The 23,996-nt window shown below is 40.1% G+C and overlaps 1 protein-coding gene across 2 annotated transcripts in view; it reads left to right on the forward strand.

Moving 5' to 3' along the window:
* The window catches only part of LOC138018562 (uncharacterized), a 33,718-nt gene that overhangs the window by 6,425 nt on the left and 3,297 nt on the right, over positions 1–23,996 (forward strand). The window contains exons 5-22 of one of the 2 annotated variants that reach the window (XM_068865246.1): positions 1,223–1,557; positions 3,985–6,759; positions 7,196–7,266; positions 7,824–7,905; positions 8,611–8,679; positions 9,021–9,077; positions 9,524–9,595; positions 9,679–9,730; positions 12,003–12,031; positions 12,576–12,668; positions 14,076–14,194; positions 15,144–15,214; positions 16,553–16,667; positions 17,446–17,539; positions 17,984–18,070; positions 19,344–19,439; positions 20,337–20,405; positions 22,555–22,616. In XM_068865246.1, the coding sequence (XP_068721347.1) occupies positions 1,223–1,557; positions 3,985–6,759; positions 7,196–7,266; positions 7,824–7,905; positions 8,611–8,679; positions 9,021–9,077; positions 9,524–9,595; positions 9,679–9,730; positions 12,003–12,031; positions 12,576–12,668; positions 14,076–14,194; positions 15,144–15,214; positions 16,553–16,667; positions 17,446–17,539; positions 17,984–18,070; positions 19,344–19,439; positions 20,337–20,405; positions 22,555–22,616 (4,348 nt within the window). The remainder of the gene's footprint in view (positions 1–1,222; positions 1,558–3,984; positions 6,760–7,195; positions 7,267–7,823; positions 7,906–8,610; positions 8,680–9,020; positions 9,078–9,523; positions 9,596–9,678; positions 9,731–12,002; positions 12,032–12,575; positions 12,669–14,075; positions 14,195–15,143; positions 15,215–16,552; positions 16,668–17,445; positions 17,540–17,983; positions 18,071–19,343; positions 19,440–20,336; positions 20,406–22,554; positions 22,617–23,996) is intronic. The other variant, XM_068865247.1, reaches the window with a different exon arrangement.

Raw genomic sequence — 23,996 nt, forward strand, 5'->3', positions numbered from 1 at the left:
AAAGTTCTCAGAAAATCGAACATGTAAACCTCAAACTCACCTGTTTCGTTGTTCAAAGATAAAGGGCTTTAGAGGATAAGCACAATGCACACAGAAGCAGGAGTCAATCTTTGAAAATAACTTGCGAACGATGCGAAAATGTGCAAGGTTTAATTGGTCCTTGACTTATAATTTCTCAAATGACAAACAAAACAAAACTCATAAACCAAACAATACAAAGTTTGCAAAAGCATTTAAATCTGCCAGGTTTGTATAAAGAATAAAAAACATTCATTACCAACCAGCATTTTCATGCAACACGAGTGACGATGCTTGCACGCAAACACGAGGTATTGCGCCAGGTTACTAAGCCATTGAACGATCGTGTTTTATTCGAAGAAACAGAAATGACTTTTAGAGCTTTCCGCCTTTGGAAAACGAAAATTTCCAGTGTCTATTTCATATTTGTGCTTGTGAGTATCTTCAACATTTAGAGTTGGACAAATCCTTTTTCATTTCAACTGGAATTGCTTACATTCGTTTTGAAGTCTTTTGTCATTCATTTTGAAGTCTTTACGTCAGCTTTTGTCCACTGTGTTCATTATGCCCAAGGCAACGTTAACATTATTATGTTAATTTTGAATAAATTACTTAGCTTGCACTTGGCTCAAAATCTTTGACCCGTGTATAAGTCGAGGGCGATTTTTGGAGCTTCTTTTGAGGCCATAAAAGGTCGACTTATACATGGGTAAATACGGTATTTTGTCGTTTGGTTTATTGTTGTCTTGATGTATTAGAGTGGTTTTCAAATGAGTGTAGTAAAACCAAACCAAAGTAATTACTTTGGCCTATCAGAAAGGACAGACACAATCAAGTAAACCAATCAAAACGCGAAGAAATTACACGTAGCTGACACAGCGTGGGAAAATGTGCACGCGCGAGCCACGATTGGGTTTGGGTTCACTTCTGATTGGTTGAAAAAGTGGCGTGAGAACTTTGAACCAATCACTTAGTGAAGTAATGCAAAACCAAAGTAATTCGCTAATTACTTTTGACACTCAATTGAAAACCGCGCTAATAACCTAGAGCAAGTGCAAAATAATATTTTTATCATTTTCTTGTGTTAGTTCTGTAGTTTTTACAGTCTCAGTGTTCATTACATTTTGACCTTCTTAGACTAGCCTAAAGAGCAGAAGTTGGAAATAGTTGTTACATGTAATATTTTAAGATTGTTATGTTACAGATCATCCTGTCCTGCCAGAAGAGCTTGAGATTTTCAATCATCCTTGTATGCCAGTATCGCCTTTGTCAGACGACCAAGAGGAAAATAACACTTCATCTCCACCCTCGCCTGCACAGTCTCAGTCCTCTGTCTCAAATGTATCAAACCTATCAAGTACAATTCCCAAATCATTTTCTGACTCACCAGCCCCTTCGATAGATAGTCCAGCCACTGGTGAGGGGCCTTGTTGGGAGAGTGGAGTGGTAAGGATGTATGCTGATGGTCCCAAGGGACTTGCAGGGAACAGAAAAGATCAGAAGAAATATGAGGAGCTACAACCAAGTGATGATGCCGATGTGAGTTGTTATGATTACTTTTTCTTGATGTGTGATTATTAAAATCTCACTACTGCTTGCAGCTGCTTAAGCCTCAAAATTATAATGGAACCACTTCCACTGGAGGAAATTTCGTGTTGCAAGTTCTTGAACTAATTTGTCATCACTTGTCTACGTGAAAAAGTTTACATGTGAAAAAGTTTACATGATTGTTGTGTGACAGATAAACAGTTTATAATGCAATCTGTAAGTGCTCTCCGAGACTGACTCTATTTGGGGTGCCACCTGCTGTTGTTAACTTGACACTTGGCCCCTCTGGTTGCTGTAACTTCCTGAAATGCGGGAGGCAAGTCAGTCTGTTGGTGGACTAACTTGAGCATTTTCAATTGCAACAGCTTTCTCACTTGCTCAATTGATAGGTACATGTATATTAATTCTGATATTTCTGTCTTGGTGCCTCTTCCTTTCATAAAAAAAAATTATATTGAAGATATGGCACATACACTACATGTGCCGATAGCTTACTGTACTTAATTCACTCAAAAAGTAGAGTGTAATTTGCATTCCGTTGGGTATATGTAGAATACTAGAAAGTTGAGTCTTTTGTCATAAATGGTACAGTAATGACATCAAAGCACACTTTGGGCGAAGGAACATGAAAGCACAAGAAATATAAAAAAAGAGCAACGATTTTTTTTATACATATATCGAGTACTCTAATTATGAAACTTTCAAAAGTAATTTTAAAAGAAACTTTTTTTAAAACTTTGGGAATTTAGTAGTTGACACAGCGGATATAGCAAATGGTACGGGTCAACATCAGCAACAGGGCTCAACCTTAATTTGTACTCACACTAAAACAATCATTACACTGGAAATACATGTAGAAGAAAATAATATTATACAGAGTACTGGCTGCTCGGAATAGCCATAGGACTGACAGCTAGAGTAGCCAGACAGCCATTGGTTCAAAGCAATTACTCCTTGTGCGTTTTCTTTGTTTTATTTTAAACCCAAATTTTAAGTTTAAAATGAATTACTTCTTGTCATTTGACGACAACGTTTTGGCAAAGTTTTGGTATTTACTGCTGAAGATTCTTGAACTGGAGACACATGCTCGATGGCCCGAAAGAGTTACGTACTGCGTGTTAACGGCGCGAAAAGTCGTTCTTTCTACTGCTTTGATTTTCCTTCCCTCATACAAACAGCATCTCGAAAAGTAGTGCATTGTCACGTTTACGTTGGTAGCAGACGTCTGATGTGCAATAACTTGTTTCACTTCCCCAGGATTATTTTTGGATTATTTACATTCGGAGTATCGAGTTTATTTCCTTTGTTTATTCTTATTTGGAAGGCCGTTTATGTTGGCGCACACTTTTTAGTTTAATTATTGTTATTTTAAAACATGTAATATGGTAAGCATTCAGAAAGTGCTGCTATGTTCGAAAGTACAATTAATAGTATTGTAAGATTGTGAAATTCATTAAAGGCGTTTATACCTTTGTAAAATACTGTCTCATTTTCAACTGGTTTGCTCCGCAGTATTTAACTTTATTTATCTTTTTTCACCACAAATTGTTAGAACGTTTCTTTTTTTGTCCACTGTTCACGGCTTTAGAGTGAAAGGAAACCTATTTCTAGCCAGCGTAGCTGTCGGTTCTGTCGAAATCTCAGGCACTCCGAAAAGAACCACCAGCTAAGCAGACTATCCTATTTCTGAAAAGATCGCGCGCATGTCTTTTCCGGAAAGCCCTCAACAAATGCGTCTTTGGATCGAAAAATTATAACAGAATGAAACAATGCGCTTCTGAAGATATTAATCTTATAAACTACGAACTTTGGATGTGAGAAAACATAATCTGGGTAAAAATGAGTGGGTATGATTTTTTTTTGAGGAAGGATATCTTGAAAATGAATGTTCTTAGAGAAAACAAAGCAGTTCTGATAGGCTTCAGTGGTCGAAAACTATGCGTAATTTAGAAGCAAAATTGTCCATTCCATGTTCCGGATACATACAATAAACTTTCTAGCAAACATGCTAAAAAGACAAAACATAATTAAAAACTGACAAAAAATTCGGTCCATTTAGAAATATTTCTGTTGAATCGCTCAACTTTCATCAGTTTGAATAGCAGTGAGCGGTTAGAGAGTTTATTCGTAATTTGGCCTTATTTACAAGTCAATTTTACTTTAAGTAATCTGGCTAATCGTTTCCTTAATGAACACAATTGTGTCGTTGTCAAGCGTTTTAAAGCATACCAGTGTAAAGATTCTCTCTTCCAATTCCCATGGGAATTTATTCAAATCAACATGAGTGAAGGGTTTATATATTTAATATATTCTTGTCTCATTTTTTGGTCGGCAACAACTTGATCTTCGCTGTTTTTTGTTTCTTTACTGGTCATTGTTTCGAAGTTAATTCCATGTTTTCTATGTTCCCTTCTGCAGGACCCAAGAGAACTGACCAAATCCGTAACACCACCTCTCACCTTCCGTGTGTCCTCACGCCCAACACACTGGGCCGCATGTAGAGCAAAGGACAAGCAACTTCCCAGACCGATACCAAAGCCTGTCGCCGTGATGCCATCTTTAGCGGGAAATGCAGTCAATGAAAGTGCATTACCTGCGCGAACTTGCAACAGCGGAAACAACGCCATTCTTCCGCCTCCGCCGTTATTGCACCCCGTGGAATCAACCTCGTGTTCTCCTCCGCCGCCTCCATTGCTGTACATTCCTTCAGCAGCTTTGCGTGTCACGCATCTGCACGGCCCGCCCACTCTAAAGCGGTATCCTTCCACCTCTCCCACGCGTGAACGAGAAAGCGCGGAGCTCGTAGAGCAACGTCGGCTATCGCTTGATCAGAATGCGGGACCGCCTCCACTGAAGAGATTCCCGCCAATTGTCATAGAGCATGAAAGTGCTAAGAATGATGAAAGCACAGAGAAAGGCAGCTACGACCAGCTAATGTCGCCTTGTGATTCAGGATTTCGTTCTGTTTCGTCACGATCGCCGAATAACTTCAAAATTAATGTAGAAGTTTCGGCTACGTCTAAAGCCACCGTAGCTGGCAGCTGTAGGGCAAGCAGCTCCCTTTCCGACTTGACCAAAATCACGTCGCTAGAGACTGAAGATAAAGGAACAACATCTCGGTGGCCAAATAAGGAAATGCCTTTATTAAGAAGGCATTCTTCAGCCAGTCAGGATGCAGTGTGCTTCGATGAGCTCGTGTATTTGCGAGCAAATTCGCACAGTCCACCGCTTCTTCAGCGTGTGTCTATTTCTGCGGACAGCAAACAAGTGGGACCATCTTTTCATTTGTCCAAAGCTTCCGCTGGTCCATTAGAAACTTCCGGTATCCGACTACAATCGGCTGTTCCAATCGAAACTTCCGATAGTCAGTGTGAAAAAGCTGCTGATCGAGTTGAAACTTCCAGCCTTGAACTCGGTACTCTCAGCAATCGATTTGGATCCGTTAGTGATAAAAGTGAACCCTTCGCTTGTGTTTTGCAAACTTCCGGTGGTCATTATAGAACTTCCGGTAATCCTATACAGAGATTCGGTACTCGTCCTGAAACTTCCGGTGGCGGACTTGATACTTCTTACAGTCGTCTTTCGCCGAACTTTCATTCAGTTCCTTCTGGGCATGTAAAGCAATCAGCGGCCCAAATGGGTCACTCCGAAGCTTCCTTCATCGCAACAACACTTCGCAGTAATCATTCCACTTCCGGTGAACCCAGTCATCTTCGAGCCTCCCCTCTCGCAATGTCTAGACATAGCAACAGCCCTCAAGCGTTCCAAGAAGGAAGTTACCCTAGACCCATTCCCGTTGGTGAAGCTCTTGTGTCTGGAAGGAGGCTCTCCCCTGGGCTGCTAAGAGAGAAGAACAAATGCACTTACGTTTTTGCTAATCGGCAGACAAATTTATCAACCGGAAACGAACCAGGTCCCTTGCAAGTTAGCTCTTTGGTTATGCCAAGCAAACATGGCATGCATATATCTCCAAACGCAGTTACCCTTAGCTCAATGCGCTTTCATTCATCTGAAGACTGTGGCCGGTCTGATGGAAGGCGGTCATTTGTGGGCAACACTCCATACTCAGGCCATCATACTTCCTCGTCTTTTATATTTCGATCACAACAGAGCTCAAGTGATCCGAGTGCACAATTTGGTAATCCTTTAGCCTCCAAAAGAATACCTTCCCCGCGATCAGACTTGTTCAGCAGAATCCCTTACGAACCAAATAACGTTGTATATATGCCTCGCCCTGGTACTGATTCTCCGAGCCCCTTGTCTTCAGATGGTCATCCAACAGCTTTGCGATCCAGTGTTCGGCATAAAGAAAACTCCGTGCAAAGCTCTTATCCTATGTGGTCTCATTTGAGACCTGGACCGTATTCTGTACCATCGATCGTCTCTGGAAATTCCTCTCCTAGGCCGTACACTTTCTCTGTAAAATTTCCCGAGGGAACGCTTTCTGCGCCCCAATCTGAAAGTCATTCCGTTGGATCGCGTTCAAATTCGAGCACGCCATCTTTAGATGGGTATTCGTTAGCTTCTGTACAATCAACTGATAATCAACTGGCGCCTGTTAATGAGAAAGCAAGTCATAAAAGTGGTGGGTCACCCAGCACTGATCCGCCTGGAATTCATGTAGTACGACAGGAAAATTTCAGAAGCTCTCAGTTACCTCCGGCTTTCCAAGTTGGAGATCTGCGGCATGATTCAAGAACAAATACGGTTTTCACGGATTGTGCTTTTTCAAACACTTCCTCAAGAGACAGATTTGTTCGCGAATCGGAATTTTGTGCTCCAGAAGATTTCAACAGGAAATCTTCAAGCCCGTCACATCGTCACACCCACATTCCAACCAAACCTCCTGTATCCAATTCGCCAAGTCTAAACAGGGAAACATCAAGTCCTTTACCTCGCCCAAATCACCACATTTCAAACCCTCCATCTTCCAAATCGCCTGGTCTAAAAGAAAAGAAAAGCTCCGGGTCAGCGGTTATCTACAGCGATACTAACGTTAAAAAGCCTCTCAAATCTTCAGCAGTTACTGGCAGAAATACGTCAGCTTCGAAGAATAAGCAAATGGTTTGCCCTTCAGCTGTTTTTCACCCAAGCGAAGAGGAATTTAAAGATCCGGTTGCTTACATTAAGATGATCCGACGGGATGCTGAAAGATTTGGTGCGTGTGTGATTGTTCCCCCCGAGTCATGGAAGGTTAGTTTTTGCCTTCAGCTTTGTACGAATTTCTGCACGCACTTTTGACTAAACTGTGGACTAAAGAGAAAAAGGGGGGTCCTCCAGATGTCTCAGTAGTTACCAAGGGTTTGCATATCAAGCGAACATGGCAAAATTAAACCGGTGATCAGGCAAACATAGACAAACATCATTAGTAGCAAGGGAACATACAAAATTTAGGAAGCAAAAAAGCCGGGAACGGGGGGGGGGGGGGGGGAGGCACACCCAAAACACGGTGGTACTTCAAAATGATTAAAAGATATAGCAGTTCTAAAAATATAAGATATGGGACAGGGTTGACGTAAGGGTATAATATCTCCAGTATCATGATAATTTGCTTCTTCATATGTGTTACCCATCACGATTTAAATTCTTTTATGTTTGTGAAATTTACCGTCATTGTTTACGTTTTTAGCCCGAATTTCAAATCTCGGACAACGTGAGGTTTAATAGCGAATGCCAACTGATCCACCGACTTCAAGATAGGTGAGTTCGTGACAGACACCTTCGTTGATCAGATTGCATTTTTGTTGTTTATAAACAATAAAAAGCCAGAAGAATTCACTGTATGGTATTGAGACTAGGCTAATTTGTACATTAGCCAAAGAATATTAAATTGACTGCCATGTATGAATAAGGTCTATTGTCTGTAATCAGAGACACAAGTGATGTCGAAGTTGGCAGAAGAGCAAGGTGACACTTTATGACGCTTATTGAAATCTTCTGTCATCCAAAAGCACATTTCCAAGTTTATGTCTGCCTCCTCTTTAAAGCGAGTCTTTTTTCATTTTAAAAAAACTTCGCGCTTAGACTCGCTTTGTAGAGGAGGCAGACATGAATTCGGAAATGGCCTATGAGGGACCTGTGGTTGTTTCACTGGAGAATTGCAGGGTTTTTTTCTTGATGACGCAGTTATGTAGTAACTACTGTAAAATAATTAGCGGGAAATTCAGCGTGTTTGTATTTTAAAAGCAAGCATTCGAACGAGAACAAGCCCACGATGCATTCCCGTGACATGTTTTTCTTTTGTTTTTTCATTCCAGGTGGGGTCCTGCGGAGGATGAATTGGCCTGCATCAAGAAACATCTTGACCAGCAATCCATCTCACTTGTGCCCTTGCCTCAGGTAGTATTTTGAGACATTCCTGATTGGCTCACTCAATCCATCGACAGCAGCTCATTTATCGTATGACCTTATATGGAAACGGATTGGGCTGGTTGAAAGCAACTTTTGTTCATTTTGTGAAGTTGAAACAGTTAACATTTTTATGAGAAGTTTATTAGAAATAGATTTTGTGATAAAAATAAGCGGCAAAAAGTCACGTGTTTTCCACATCTCCGAGTTCATTTTCAAGTGTGGATATTTAAATTTTCGACAAACAGTGCGTGCGATTCAATTCAATTATTTTTTTTACCTGCCCTTTTTTTTCTTTATTGTCTCATTGTGGTATGTCTCCTTGTTATCGTCATTAATATTTCTCAATTACCTACATATTCTATCACATTTTAGCGTTCGTGACATCCTTACCGATTTTAACTTTTTAATTGTTCTTATTATATTCATGCAAATCTTGTTTTTTTTGTAAGTTGTGTTTCGGTACCAAATGATGGGCCAGCTTACAAGAGCTGCTACAATGTTCACGGCAAAAGTAAAGATTTTCCTTCATTTTCGTAATGAACGCTATTCTTTTGTTCGGCTTCAAAACTACAAACTCTGTAGACTACTTTTGAGGTGACTGTTTCGATTGTGAATCGCTAAATTTCATGACGCCAATTCGCGCTTTCTTATTCAAACAGATTTAAACGACTCGTTGGTGATTTAAATTTTCAGATTGGCGGATGCGAACTCGATCTACCTCGGTTTTCCAAGGTGATGGGCCAGTTCGGTGGACTTCAAAAGGTAACACACTTTGGCTGTGTTTGATACTTCATCGCGCAAAGGAAAGACACTATTTTCATCTTTCATGTGTGAAGATATTTTTGTTGTCATGATTACGGACATGTCAGCCAATAGGATTACTGCATCCTGTTGACGCGCGAAATCAGGTTCTTGTTATCTAAATAATGAGAAGAGCATTACATGATCGCGCGAGAATACGAATTTAAAGCTTCATTTTCTGATATGTTATCTCTCAGTTTTTGGCTGCTCTCACTCGTGTGAGATACCATCAGCACTCAAAGATAAAACATGTTTTTGTGAGGAAATTTGTAAGCTTTGCTTGTTGACTTTTTGCTTCACAGGTCATTGATAGCAAAAAATGGCCCAAAGTCGGCGAAATATTGAAAATACCTCGAGCAGTAAGTTGCGTACTTTGTTATTGTATTTCCAGAATTCTGGAAACGGTACGCTTTGCATGTTAATCTTCTATTTTACTTTGTGTTAAAAGTTTAAAGGCCCCGTTTTCACGTGCGAGTTGTTTAGTCCCAACTACTCGATGGAACTTTTGTCCTCACAAAGTTGCGTCAATCGTCGAAGAACTGTCAAACCCTTTTGATGTCGTAACCGTGTCCTGCGAGCAGAAGCCCTTCGATCTTCCTAGATAAGTCGGAAGATAAAAGGGCCTCTGCTCGCAGGATATCGTAACGGCAGATCGCAAAAAAATCGCCCAGAAATCACATTTGTTTTACACGTGTGATTTCTTAAATTTCTCAATTGCAATTTTGCCGCTACAGATATTTCATGTAATTACTGCGACAAAAATCGCATGTGTAACCGGGTCTCAATGTGCTTACCTTTCGTTTAGGCTCAAGACCGTATTGGGAAGCTTCAGGACATCTACTTCAAGTACTTATTGTCATACGATCTTCTGCCACAGGTAAATTCTCTAGCACCCCGTTAACCGCCGCCCATGGGCCTTCTTTAGAGAATGTCTCACGGAACATGTTTGTTCCTTTTCAGGACGAAAAAGCTGACTTATTACGGCAAGTTCAGTCGGAGAAAGGAAGCAAAGGTAATTTTTGTCTTGTGAAAGAGACTAAAATTTTTCATGCAGTGCCGTCTTTAAAAAAAATATATGCGTTACGTCAACTTTTCGTCCACTATAGAACCTCCCTCTGCTTGATTCTCCTTTGTCCGTATTCACTCTACGACATTTTGTCGCTACGAGAATATGACGGTCAGTCTATAAAACTCAGGGGTTTCAATAAAATTTGAAGTAGGCAGCTGGTTTGAGTCTAGTAGCCGACTGTATCAAGACGGGGCCGTATGGCCCCTTCGTCTAGGGGGGTCTGGGGGCATGCTCTCCCAGACGATTGTGAAATCTGGAAGCTCTGAAATGTGATTTCCAGCACTGAAGATGAAGGAAGATTTCTAATCAACAGAGACACTGAGTGTGCAATTAAGCGCATTCTTTTGATAATTTCCAGCGAAGAAAGATTTGGAAAACCATTTCAAAAGGAAAATTAACGATTTTTAACGTTATAATTATGATGTTTCGACAACTTCATGTCATCATTACTACCAATTTCAAGCTGCCGGGAACGGCAAACCTCTTACGCGCGAATTTCAACATTTCTCAACATGAGAAATCAGTTCTGTCGAACAATAAGAATATGTCATTTTAATCTGAACAAACGAGAAGGCTTAACCAATGAAACTAACGAAAAATTTACTGTTTTTGGAAAACAAGTCTTGATGCAACGATTACTCAATAACGACCAGTTTTACATTAAACGTCTTGATATGTTTGGGGACGTAACTAAACGTAATTGAATTACGTAAAAAATGTGACGGTTGGTCTAGGCAAAAATGCGGGAAAAAGTTATAGCCGTGCCCTGTAGCTCAAAGATGGCAATATCAAATCTGATAATTATTTTGAAATTGAGGTTAAAAAAGGTACATTCAAGTCGATCAAAAATTATTTTTACTTCAGGTTTGGCGGAATCCTTCAATTAATTCATTGTAGGATAAAAAGTAGCCGACTTCTCTGAGCGATGCAGCCGACGCTTTTCGTCGGCCGTCGGTGCTTATTGAAACCCCTGAAAACTCTAGAGCGATTCAGGAAGCTTTCGTTTTCTAGTAGACACTACAGCATTTTCGTTGAAACATTGCAGGTTTTCTAGGTTATAGTTGCATCTTCATGTAATGATGTCCATTTCACCGTGCTAGAAAAAAAAATTCCTGCACGCGTTCCTACTTTGAGCGTGTTTGAAGATCCCCCCCTCGGACGCCGTTTTTTTCCTCACTTGCTTTTCACCATAAACAGTCGTCTAATAACTTGATTTTTTTATCACTTAAACGCTCTCGCACTTATGTTTGTCCATGTGGTAATAGACACTTGGACTTTTCTTGAGGGGGTTGGATAAGCCTAAAGACCGGGACACACTTGGCCATAAGTCGATGCGACGCTTATTTCCCTTTCGTAAACGGTCGTTGCCATTTGAAACGGTCGTTGCCATTTCTCAGAACGGTCGATGCCATTTTTTAGCTCTGAATTACACTCATTAGGTTTAAGAACTCAAAAGGTTACGGTTGTGTCTCGCTGGTCATATGAGTTAGGGTTAGGGTTCGGGTTAGGGTTCTGTTTAGGGTGAGGGCTAAGAACCCGAGTTCGAGTCTTTCGGACTCTTTTTTCCTCCAGTTTTTCTTTTATAAATGTTTTTTGTTCCTTTTTTGTCCTAATTTTTGTTAATATTTTTTCTTAGTTTGTTTCTTTTAATTTTCTTTGAAGTGAAGTGTGTAGTCGACCGTTATAAATGGCATCGACGGTTTCAAATGGTAACGACCGTTCTGAGAAATGGCAACGACCGTTTACGAAAGGGAAATTTGCCGCTGCGACACTTCGCAGAGGTAAGTCGCCGCAACAATTTGCCTCTCGAGACACGGTTAATTTGGGAAAATCATTGTCGCTGCGATCAGTTGGACGAATTCAAACCAGTTTGAATTCGTGTGACTGATCGCAGCGACAAATTAGCGAAGGCAGCGTTGTCGCACCGTGTGTACTCTTCCGGCAACAAGTCGCTGGGACAAAATGACAATGAACCAATGAGAGAGCGTCAAGACTAGTTTACATTCCCCCTCATACGAGATCACTGCGTTTGCACCGAACAGGAGGACGAACAGGAGTCGTGTCGCAGCGACTTGTTTTGCAAGTAGTACACACGGAGCAACTTGTCGCAGAGACCTGTCCCTGCGACTTGTCGCCTGGTGTGTCTCGACCTTAAAACCCTCGCGCGGCGGGGCTTCTGGATATTTACTCAGATGTCGTGGTTTTTGTCTTGCAGAACAAGCTACCGATTCATGGTCGATCAAGGTAAAAAAACTAATTATAATCCACGTAGTACACGAAAGTTATAACGTCTTCGTCGAACATGTTCCCTCGCTAGTGCGCGCCCATTTACATTGTGTCATTTAACTCCAAGGCAGGATAAAAAATGAATTGCTTTGTCGTTATTTTCATCGATTTGAACCCATAATGACTGGTGATCTAAGATGACTTTCAACGGGTCATAGCAAACAAAAACTGAACGCGGCAAAGGTTTTTTTCATGGGGATTAAAAGACTGAGAATCTTGTCAAAGAAAACCATTTTGTACAATATTACGGACAGGTTGCCCTTAATTAAGATTTTTTTATCGCCTTTTGCATCTGGCCGAAAAGAAGTCATAGCAGTGGGTGACTAGACAGCGTGGAGCTCAAGGAGGGATTACGTTTTTGCAAACATTGGCCGTGTAGCACTTATATTTGAGCAGACTTAACTGATCAGAGTGTAATGTGAAGTGCTAGTTTTCTACCCCATATGAACCATGTGAGCGTTAGATTTTCTTCATCCGTGGCAAAATTTCTTTGTTCTTTCAGGGACGCAGTTTTTCGTTGGTGCCGTTTCAAAGAGTCGCTCGAAACGTAGAAGCTCATTTCTTCAAGAACTCGCCGTCAGCAAACGATGCGGAGGTAGAGAGGTTTTCTTTTGTTAAATTTGGTTAACTGGGCCCAGTTGTTCGGAGGCCAGTTAAGGTAATCCTGTACCACTCAGTACTGGTAACTCCAGTTGCAGTTTATTTTCTGATCCAAAAGAGTTCAACTCTTGTGGAAGTTCCTCAAGATTTTTAGCATTCAATTTTTACTCAGATTTTTGTTTTTTTCCAGTATCAAATTACATTGTTAAGGGTTTTTGACGGAGAAGTTGTAATATCGGTTGGTATCCTTGATTGGTTGGTACTTTTTTAATCACGGATTACTGTCACTCTGGTCCCGGCTGTTCAAAAGGTGGATAACGCTATCCACCGGATAAGTCACTACCCATTGGATAGCGCAATTGGTTTTGCTTCGACTTCCGGCGGATGGCGCTATCCATCGTTTGAACAACTGGGGCCTGGTTTTGCACGACTGGGCCCTGGGACTATTCCATTGTGGAATAGACCACTTTCAATATATTAAAATTCAGTGCTAAACAAAAGGCATCATCTCGAGGCTCTGGGGAATAAATATAAGGAATTGTATGAGTTTATTCCCCAGAGCCTCGAGATGATGTCTTTTGTTTAGGACTGAATTTTAATATATCGAAAGTGGTCTATCACAAATACAAAAATATTGGTCAAGAAATCAATCAATTTTTCGATCGTGTACTAATTGGTGGTTCGTGGTAATTGGGTGTGAAGCCCAGTCATCCCTTATCTTGAACCAGGTGTGAACAAAACATATATGTAAGTTTTCATGATATTGAAATCAGAACTAACAAACATTATGCTTCAAACGACCCTGTCTGTCTCTGGTCTGTTGGTTTTGAAAGAAATACAAGAAAGCTTCCGAAAGATGCCATATTTTTCTGCAAAGATTCTGCAAGAAGGTCTCTCCTGCTTGCTGAATACAACTGAGTTCCCTACATGTATGTCTTGCCGTTTTGTCTCAAGAGTCAAAGAAGTAAGCATCGTCATTCCGAGATCAGCCTTTCTATGGAAGCGGGCCAAATCCCGAATCTTGTCGCTTTTTACATAGTCATTTTTAACATAGACATAGTCCGATATTTCGTTAAATGTCACTTATACTGTATCCAAAAATCCACGCCCAGTTTTGACCTCCCAGCACGAAGTGTCCCATTGAGTCTAAGTATTTGGTACCTGTTTCTGATAATAAGGTAAGTGTTAGCATTAGTGCTATTGTTAGGTTGGGGAAGTGCAGCTGTTTATCTGAATTATCTGTTCACCTATTCATGAGTAATATTGAACATGGGGAGAAAAGCAAGGGGACAGTTCGTGATGCTTATTGAAACGGGAGTGCATCTAATTAGCTACTTTTCTGGACACATCGTAAAAGTAGGATTTGGCATTTCAAACGAGTCTTTTCGATGTTAATTTCCAGAGGGAATTTTGGAGAATCGTGCACAACCGTGAAAGCTATGTATCTGTGCACCGAGGGACTGTAGACACAAACCAGGAACACAGCTGTTTTCCGACGGAAAAAGGAGATCCTTATGCAAAGTAAGCCTCAAGTGTTATTTGTTTTTGGGTAAAGTCTTCTTTTCATTATTTTATTTTTATTTATTTATTTTTTTCAAACACGTTACATACATTACAAGCCGTTTTCTCCTCAACGAACACTTACTATTGAGAGTGAGAAATGATCCTCGTATTTGTATGGACAATTTAAGCAATTGTCTCCTATAGCACCTGAAAAATTCAGGTGCCTCCAGCGGGATTCGAACCCATACCTCTGCGATTCTGGTGCAATGCTCTACCAACTGAGCTATGCAGCCACGCATTTGGGAGCAGGTCAATAGGCCATTTTCGAGTTCATGTACGCCTCCTCTTCAAAGCGAGTCTAAGTTCGAAGTTTTTCTTATGAAAGTAAGTTTTCATTCATATTTAAAGTAGAACTAATTACCATCACCAAAACTTTGCACTTAGACTCGCTTTGAGGAGGAGGCAGACATGAACTCGGAAATGGCCTATTTGTTGGGCTCATTTGTTCCCGTGAAAGGAGTTAATGACAGAAATTTATCTATGCTACATTTCTTACATACATTTCTTTCACTATGACTAGTACAGCTTACCAGTTGCGCAGTCACTGAAAAGCTGATATGCTAAGATGTTTATATATGTGGTAACGAGAAAAACGAAATTATTACCAGATACTAACTACCACTGATTTCTGGCAGCTAACAAACCCCACTTATCATATACTACTGCTAACATCACTCATTTACAACAGAAAATCTCAAATTACACCCCGTTATTCTTTGTCCATTTCTCATAAAACGACGGTAATTTCTTATTCTTAGCTGAGATGTATTTTTCTGTTTGATGATTAATTTTGACCTAAAATTTAAAACTTTCAATACTGGGAAGTATCGTTTGTCCATTAGCTTGTTTTGGAGTAAACAATTCTGCACATATTTGCTTTCAATGTGTTTTTTTTTCATTTCTTTAGGTTAGGGTGGAATTTAAATGTACTTCCCCTTTTGCCCGGTTCGGTATTAAGGCATCTGGGATTTGTTCAAGGTGAGAATAAAAGATGCGGAAAAGGGTAGGGATTATAAGTCGATGAAAAGTTTTTGTCTTAAGTCGATCGTTTTTGTCAAACACACCTTTGGGCTGGCAGGCTAAGTGGTTAAACCTGTTTTAACCCTTCGACCCCCAGGAGTGATGGGTACGTACACCGCGCAGCGGTGGCTCATTTGGTTGAGCACCGGGCTGTCACGTGGGAGGTCGTGAGTTCAACTCCGGCCGGACCAACACTCAGGGTCTTTAAATAGGAGAAAGTGCTGCTTTTGTAATTACATCTGCAAATGGTTAGACTCTATAGTCTTCTCGGATAAGGACGATAAGCCGGAGGTCCCGTCTCACAACCCTTCAATGTTCATAATCCTGTGGGACGTAAAAGAACTCGCACACTTGTCGCAAAGAGCAGGGCATGTAGTTCCCGGTGTTGTGGTCTGTCTTCTGTGGTGTATCATGGTTGGGAGGATAAATGCTCGGAGATATTAGCTACACCAAGCTACTCTAAAATCGGAGGGTAAATAAAGATGTATGATATGATATATGATATGAACCGCCTCACAATTTCGATGAAATGTTAGTTCTTGAGAGAAATTCGTTGCAACTGTAGCGGAAAGAACACCCTGCTAGCAGAGCCTTTCTTTTGCTTGCTCGATTTTGGCGTTCTTGAGAAAGGCTCTGCATGAATCGAGTAAGATCTTTATTGAATATGCGCTGCATGTTGCCAGGATACAGTCTCGAACCCAAGCCTAATATGCCAGATCTCGCCGCCATCTTGGTTTTTCATGGTACAGCGGGCTCAATTATAACCATCGGTTTTGTCACTAAACGGACGCTCGCACTGGAAAAACCGGTTTGACGGGAGAAAACGAGATTGACTAGTCCAGAAGTTCGGGCTGCGGCGGCTTCAAAGAGTTGACGCGATTCGGGCAGAGCCTACTTTTCTCCTCCTCAGTAAAGAAAAAGACAAAAGGAGGCTCTGCTCGCAGGGTGCGGAAAGAAGAACTCCATTCTACTGTCTGCAACGATTTCTGCAACTGGTTTCGCAACGTTTTTGGTCGTTGCAAGGTATGTTTTCAAATAGCTATTATCGCGAAACAATAGAAATCAAAATGGCCGCCGTATCCGCAAAAAGGTCCATTGGGCAATTATTCGTGCAGCTTGTCTCGCAACGCCATCATGGCGAGAGAAGTTGCACGAACAATTGCATAATGTAACAGCGCCTTAACTTGTCTCTCCTTTTCGAGAAGTTGTTCGATTTCTGTTGAAAACAGACAAGAAATTGACGACAATCAAACATGTTTCTTTGATTTCCCTAAACACTTCTTTTTTGTGTGTCAGATATCACGATTCCTTGGCTTCATTTCGACATGTTATTCACCGTGAGGCCCTGGAGGTCGCATCCGCTCTCCCTTTACACTGTTGAATATCTTCATAGTGGTGCCGAGAAAATCTGGTAAGACAAAGGTTTTTGCTTTTTAAACTGCTTCAATAACCACCGACAGCCGACAAATTCACTCAGACGAAAGAGAAATATGAACCCACTTACCTGGACAGTTTAAGCAATTGTCTCGAATTCAATCAGAGAAGCGGGCTGCTTATTTCCCCAAATTGAAGTACTTTAAAGACAGATTCTTTCAAACCTAGGATTATTAAGCACTTAATGACTGGCCCCAAGGGAAACTCACTGTTTCCCGAGGGGCCAGTCATTACCAGCCGACAACTTCAAATTTTATTGAAACGCCGGGGACACTCGGACTCAGATCTACAAACATTGCATTTGTGACAATTTTACTTGTTGTTTTACAGCTTTACACTGCATTTTGTTGAAACGAGAGGCCAAAATCCCTAAACAACGTCAACATTTCAAACCAATTTGTACGCATCATAAATTTTCTTAATAGAGCTTCTTTGATTCCACGACGGTTTCGATTTGCCTCTCCGTGGCTTGCGAGCCAAGAAGTGTCTGTTATTGGGAGGCAAACATTCTCCAAACCTGGGTTTGATTCCAGGTGGACTGACTTTGTTGGTTCTCTGCTCTTTTCCGAGACCTTTTTTTCTGCGGGTGCTTAAGAGCTGAAAAGTGAAAAGAACATTTTACCATAATCGACCCGAGAAAAGTTACAACCCAGGGTCGTTTTGGGGCGAACTTATTAAAAACGACTCATTGAAAGTCCTTATTTACTTTTTGAAAACGAGAAGCATGAGGCGTTTCTGTTTTAAATGAATCGTAGGTACTGTGTTCCACCTGGAGAAAAGAAAAACCTGGCCTCTCTTCTCGAACAAGAGGACAAGGAAGTTTTTGGCACATCGCGAGCGGATACGATGGTACAAGAAATTAAACTTTTTTACTTGTAACCTCTGAAGTGTAAGGCTCAACTGAGCAACTCATTTTCATTCATTCATTCTTTCTTTCTTTCTTTCTTTCTTTCTTTACATACTGAGATTTACTTGCTGTTTTTCAAATAAAGTATATTTGTGTACGACATTTGCGCAAACGTTTGTTTCACGGAACGAACTAGCCATCCGGGCTTTGTCGGCGAGTGAGTAGTGAAAACAAAATAGTGAGTAAATACGGTGCGTCAGGAAACGTGTCCTTAGTTGTCGTAATGAAATGGTAAACAAATGGATCTTATCTTAGTGAAAGTTTCAGCATATGGCAAAAAGCTATACTTCTGGCTGGCTTCTGACTATATCGCAAAGTGCAGTGGTGTGAACGCTTGCTCATTCAAAACTTCCAAAAACTTTAATGGCATGTGTGCTTTTTCCCAGATCTCCCCGAGTAGCCTGACCGATGGCGGTGTCGACGTTACGAGAGTTGTCCAGAAACAAGGACAGTTCGTAGTAGTCTTTCCCGAGGTAAGGACCACACCAACTTTCCGAGGTTAAACTAGTTAACAGTTATCATTCCATGAGCGCGTGTTGGATACGAGATGGGAAACAGCCAGCGTAGTGCGGAAATTGTTTCAGTTTTGCAATACGACCGGCACAGTTTCCATATGAGATCATACGATAAATGAGCTGATAATCAAGACTGAGTGAGCCAATCGGAATGCCAGAAACTCGTTATCCGAGATTGAAGAAAAAAGTACTTCTAGCCTCTGCTGCTTTTATTGATGGGCCTCCACAAACGTTTAGATGTAGAAAGATTGTAATAAGTCCAAGGATAAGTACTATTGTTATACCTCATAACTGAAATGCAGTTTTCTATTGGACGAGAACTTATCACGTGACGCGCCTAAAAACTGTATCACTCCCTAGGGAAACAACAGCTTGAACCTTGGACTTGCACGTGATCAGGGCATGTGTCTTTAAAGCGCGGCAAATTTGCGAGCGCGTCATCCACCGCGACTTTTAATAAAATTCGGAAATCTGAGTAATTTTCAAGTTTTTTCAAGTCATGGCAGCAACGAAACGCTTTCGATTGCGAACTGAGGAAGAAATACTGCAACTGATACGAGACAAAAGTTGAAAGTAATTATTGAAGGTAATTATTAAACCTAATTGTTACTTATTTTTATATGAGATATTTGACGTATATAATTAAACTAGTAAGGATTACTCGTATGTAGTTTGGTTCATTTTCAGTCGTGGGGTATAGCAGAACACTTAATGACTGGTCCCACGGGAAACAGTCAGTTTTGTTTCCCCTCGGCCCCCAATGTTCCCCTCGGCTTCGCTTCGGGGAACATTGAGGGTCTCGGGAAGACAAAACTCACTGTTCCCCCTTGGGACCATTCATAAAGTGCTTAACGAACGTAATGTCCCGAATTGAATTTGTCAACACGTTACGCTGAATAACGAAAACCAAAATAGTCACATTGAAGCAGTGGCACGTGATGAAAGTTATCTGTGAAAACGCAAGTCATGTAAATGCAGCCGACGCTTAGTGCTGGAATACGTTGGCGAGTAAATTTCAATTTGTTGCGCTTTTTATACGTGAGAGAGATTTTTCATCCCGCGATAAAAAAAGAGTGACGATATAAAGAACGAAGAAATTGGAAAATTACTTTCGATCCTCAGTTGCCAACCGCTTTCTATTTCGTCAATGGCTGTAATTGGTTTTCTATAGGCTGGCGCTTTAGGTGTATAAATCCGTTAATATAGCTCTTGCTTTTTTGTACCTCTGTAGGCTTACGTCAGTAGCATTAGCTGTGGTTATTCCATCTCCGAGGCTGTGTCCTTCGCACCTTCTGATTGGTTTACCCTTGGCTTAAAGCGTTTCAAGGTAAAGCATGCCCATCCCCTGTCTTCGGCTTATTGCCAGCTTAACCGACGAGATGACCTTCAATTTTGAAGCGGAGTTTTCAAGTCTCGCTTCTTTACACCAACTTTTCTGGTTTCCTCTAAAACCCTTTTCAGCTTAATGTGGCTGTGTCACGGCAGTACAGTAGGTTTTGTGTAGTTTTACCATTTAGTCGCCCCCGCTCGCTATGCAACTTAACGTCAACACAGAAATTACTTTTAAACGACATCAAAGCTTCTTGACAAAAAGTGTCGGTAGAGCGTACATAATTAAAAGTCACGAACAATAGATAGAAACTTTGAAAAACTGTTAGGCTGATCAGTTTTCAAAAACCCCAATGGCAATCCATTTTAACATTTTTCAACTTTGCCCCTCCCTGCCGACTCTTTTCGCATTCCCTGTTTCATTCAAACCTTTCTTCAATACTTTAATTAGCTATTTTAACGTTTCGCTTGATTTTGTTGCCAGTTCCCAGTCGCTGAACTTAGCTCAATGTCGTGACACAGCCCCTTTAAGAATTTGTACGAACAACCTGGAATGACAGGGAACCTTTTAAATTGATAGGAAACATAGTGACGAATTTAAGGGAAACTTCTTCTTGAACTATTGCGAAACCTTTAAGGTCTTACGCAAGAGATGATAAGGAAAGATCCCCACACCTCATCATAGTTTTTTAAAATCTATTTTTACTTCCGCAAAGCTATTGTAAGTTTCATTACGTCATTGCAACTGGCCAATCAAGTTGTTGTTTTTGAGGCTCCATGGATGAACAGCCCACTTTCATTCGTTTACCGGGTTCATTATTCACCATTTCTTTTCATACTCGTTATGTTTATTCCTTGTTTTTGTTTTTTCAACCACTTTTTTATTTACTTAAAGGAACTGAAAGACCCTGCATGGTTAAACGAGTTCTCTCATGAAAGACTCCTGGTTGGCTTTGCTGAACAGGTATTTAAACCCAGCTCGCAACATGGTATTTTATTTGGTGATTTGATCATAACGACAGAGATCATGTATCACTTGGTTTGTTACAAGCTTCGTCTATTCCAGGGTTTGAAAATTGTTGACTGTTTAACCCAGAATAGTGGGCTACTTTATTTTACTGTTGAGACAAATGCTCCATTTTCTGAGGTGGTGGTGACTTAATCTCATTTATGTTTAATTATAATTGGCACATAATTGTCTTAAAAGGTAGTGTTTTTAATTATTTCACTTAATTATAAGGCAAACAAGTCCCACGCTAAAAGTAGCACTCTGGTTTTCTAGTTTTCAGTCGGGATTTTACAGGACGGACCATTACCATGGGAACGCATCGTTTCCGTTTTTTTCTCTCTCTCTTATGAAATTCAAGTTTTTAAAAAGTGGAGTTTAATTTTTTCATCACAACAATACAATTGTAGCAAGCGGAAAGTAGTTTTACATGTAAAAGTTTGCCGTTCAAAGTTCGCTGATGGAAGACGAAGATAACGAACATTCACCAAGTAAAGAAGTGTCCGATAGCTCAAAGAAACGGTACCATATAATCAACAACTTACTAACCTCACTTGCGCTAAGTCCGTACTGCCACGACCTCGGGCCAGTATTCCTCAGTACGGTCTTCGCGTTCGGTTAGGAAGAGGTTACTCATTTTTTATCATCTTTTGTGATCTACTTTTACGTTCATGTCTTAATGAATTTTTAATATCTTTTTGATATCTTGTTTGTAATATCTTCAAATATATTTGTCTAGGTCTGTACGTAAAATAAAGGTTGTTGATTAACAAAAGTATCAGAATTTAAACATTTCAAGGCTCTTGGCCCAATAACTCCTCATTCACTTGGTTTCCAATCAGTTCTATTTTTTTCTTGGGAATGTCTTTAATATGAGGAATATCAGCTGTCGCAACTTGGTCGATGCATTGTTGGATGATGGTATGCCAATGTGTGTTGCGAAAGCGCCGAACATCAAATTTCATCATCATTCGTTACTTATTATCCGTACTGTAAAATCCCGACCGAAAACCAACCAATCACAGTGCTCCATTTAGCCCGAGAATTGCTTGCCATAGAATAAAACTGCTTAACCCATTGACTCCTGGGGGATTCCCCATTGACGAGTAAAATCGTCTGGCGTTAGACAGAGTAAAATACTAAGTCTGGCCGGTTTAGGGGTGAATGGGTTAATTAATGAAAGTTGCTTTTCTAACTGCGATGATCTTTCTAAGTTTCCTTTTATTACCATTTCACAGTTCAAAATGTTTGAAATCAAGTGTATCCTAAACAATCACTAACCATTAAGTGCTCCTAATACTAACAGGGATGGTGCAGTGGTGAAAAAGCACTTGCCTCCCATCAATGTGGCTTAGGTTCGATTCCCAGACTCGATGTCATGTGCGGGTTGAGTTTGTTGGTTCTTTACTCTGCTTCGGGAGGTTTTTCTCCGGGTAATCTGGTTTTCTCCTCTCCTAAAAAAAACAACCTTTGATTTGTTGTGTGTTGATTTGATTTGATTTATTTGATTTCTGTGCAGTATGCTCAATTGGTGCCTCAGCGCTTAATATACTTGACACTTAAATGAAGTTCATTATTATTATTATTATTATTATTATTATTATTATTATTAAGTAATGTTCAAGAAGCGGACTTTGAATTAGATAGATGCGTTGCGAAAATCTAGGTTCTATAACTTTTATATATACATTTTTATTATTACTGGGAATAGTTTTTTAGATTTGTGATTGTTTTATATACTTATAGATATATTTCTAAACAGTTTATTATTTTATTCGAATTTAAAATAAAGTTATTTATATTAATACTAATAATAACAATAACATATGCATATATATTTTTGGTTTTTTGTTTTTGTTTGCTTGTGTAAATGAACAATGAACTTGAACTGTTTTTTATAATTGGAACAGAATATTTTTTTATGTTGTTAATAATTTCTGTATTAACTGACTGATTTTCAATAAAGGTTTTTCTATTATTATTATTATTATTATTATTATTATTATTATTATTATTATTATTATTATTATTATTATTATTATTATTATTATTATTAACCAAATCAGAGTTATTTTCCAATGAACATTCTTCCGTTTTTGTCTATTAGCAGCTCAGTGACGAAAGTCAGGAAGTTATTCAGTGTTTACTCGAGGAGCTGAAAGTCATACGGTAATGCTTTGTTTTGGAAGAGTTTCCTTTGCCGGTGTCCCTTTCTTTCAGCTCCTTTCTTATTATTGCTTTCATCCAACGAATTTCGTCCGTGTTCAGAAAACAATGGTTATCGCGGAAGACATTTTTTCCTTGCAGTGTCAGTTTTTTGCCGTAAGCCTGGCAGGATAATTCATCTGGTGGAGAAGTCTCTATCCAGTAGTTTCATCACTGGATATGAGATTCCCGTTTTCCCTTTGAAAAATATCCAAGTTCCGAGTACTCCCGTTCCACCATAAAGAAAATACAAGGGCACCCAACGAGCATATTAAGCAAAAAGCCTTTGAGAGACATTTCTAGGCTCCCTGTAAGACTGTCTTAAGAGAAGAAGAATTTGATCTGTTGGATATCTTAGCTGAAAATTGAAGTGTCCGAAAATTTTAGGGAATGATATCTTCATTTCAGAAATTGCTAGCTGAACGTTACCTTCTAAGAACTTCCAACCGAAACTGCTAAGAGACCTTATTAAGTGCCAAAATTGCAAAAATATCCCTTCCGAAAACGCAAGGAACCACTTTTCCCATGGTTGCGAATCTTTTAGGTGATGTTTTAGTAAATAAATCTGTAGCTGTCTTGCAACGTAGAACCGAAATTCTTAGAACAGTTTGACTCTCCCGAACACATATTTCACCGAAGATTATCGTTGGGCGCCCCCGAAAATACATCTCCTCATTTCATTTATCGTGCTTAACATTTGTCGCCTCCTTCATACCAGTAGAAAATGTTCTGGCAAAATATCAGCATTTTAAGCTGCTTTTCATGCTTGAAAACCCCCCATATTATTGAACACTCTCGTTGCGTGCGCAGAAAGACTCTGGGAACTAGATTGATTATTGACCCAATACCGTGACGTTAGAGTTTTTAGTATATGATTATTGCAGCTTTAAACTAAAAGAAACATTGCTAAATCAAACGCAGTTTCCTTTTGACAAACTCGTACTTACCGCTCTGACTTTTCGATGTAAAGTCGTCGCAGACCAACTTGCCGGTACTCGTTGAGCTCGCCGGGCTGCGCAATATGGATGCGCAGTAATCAAAATCCCAGAACTCGTGCTCTAAGTCGCACTCGTTGTCGATGCTAACATTCTCTAGTATTGCGAGAATACTGAGCATTACGACAATTCAAGACCAAGCGGTATAGCGGGGCAATGGGTCTCCTGAACATAGTTTAATGCTCTAGTTCCCACGAGCCTCCTATAGAGTGTTTTCCATCAGGTGATCAGTAACCTTTTTTTCCATCGAAACAGAAGAAAACGTTTGCATGATAATAGAGCTCAATCCCCGAAGGATTAGTTGGGGACACCAACATAGCCGCCGTGAGGTCACGTGAAAACAGACTAT

Source organism: Montipora capricornis, chromosome 10 (genome assembly GCF_036669925.1).
Source record: "Montipora capricornis isolate CH-2021 chromosome 10, ASM3666992v2, whole genome shotgun sequence".
In the NCBI taxonomy this organism is placed as follows: domain Eukaryota; kingdom Metazoa; phylum Cnidaria; class Anthozoa; order Scleractinia; family Acroporidae; genus Montipora; species Montipora capricornis.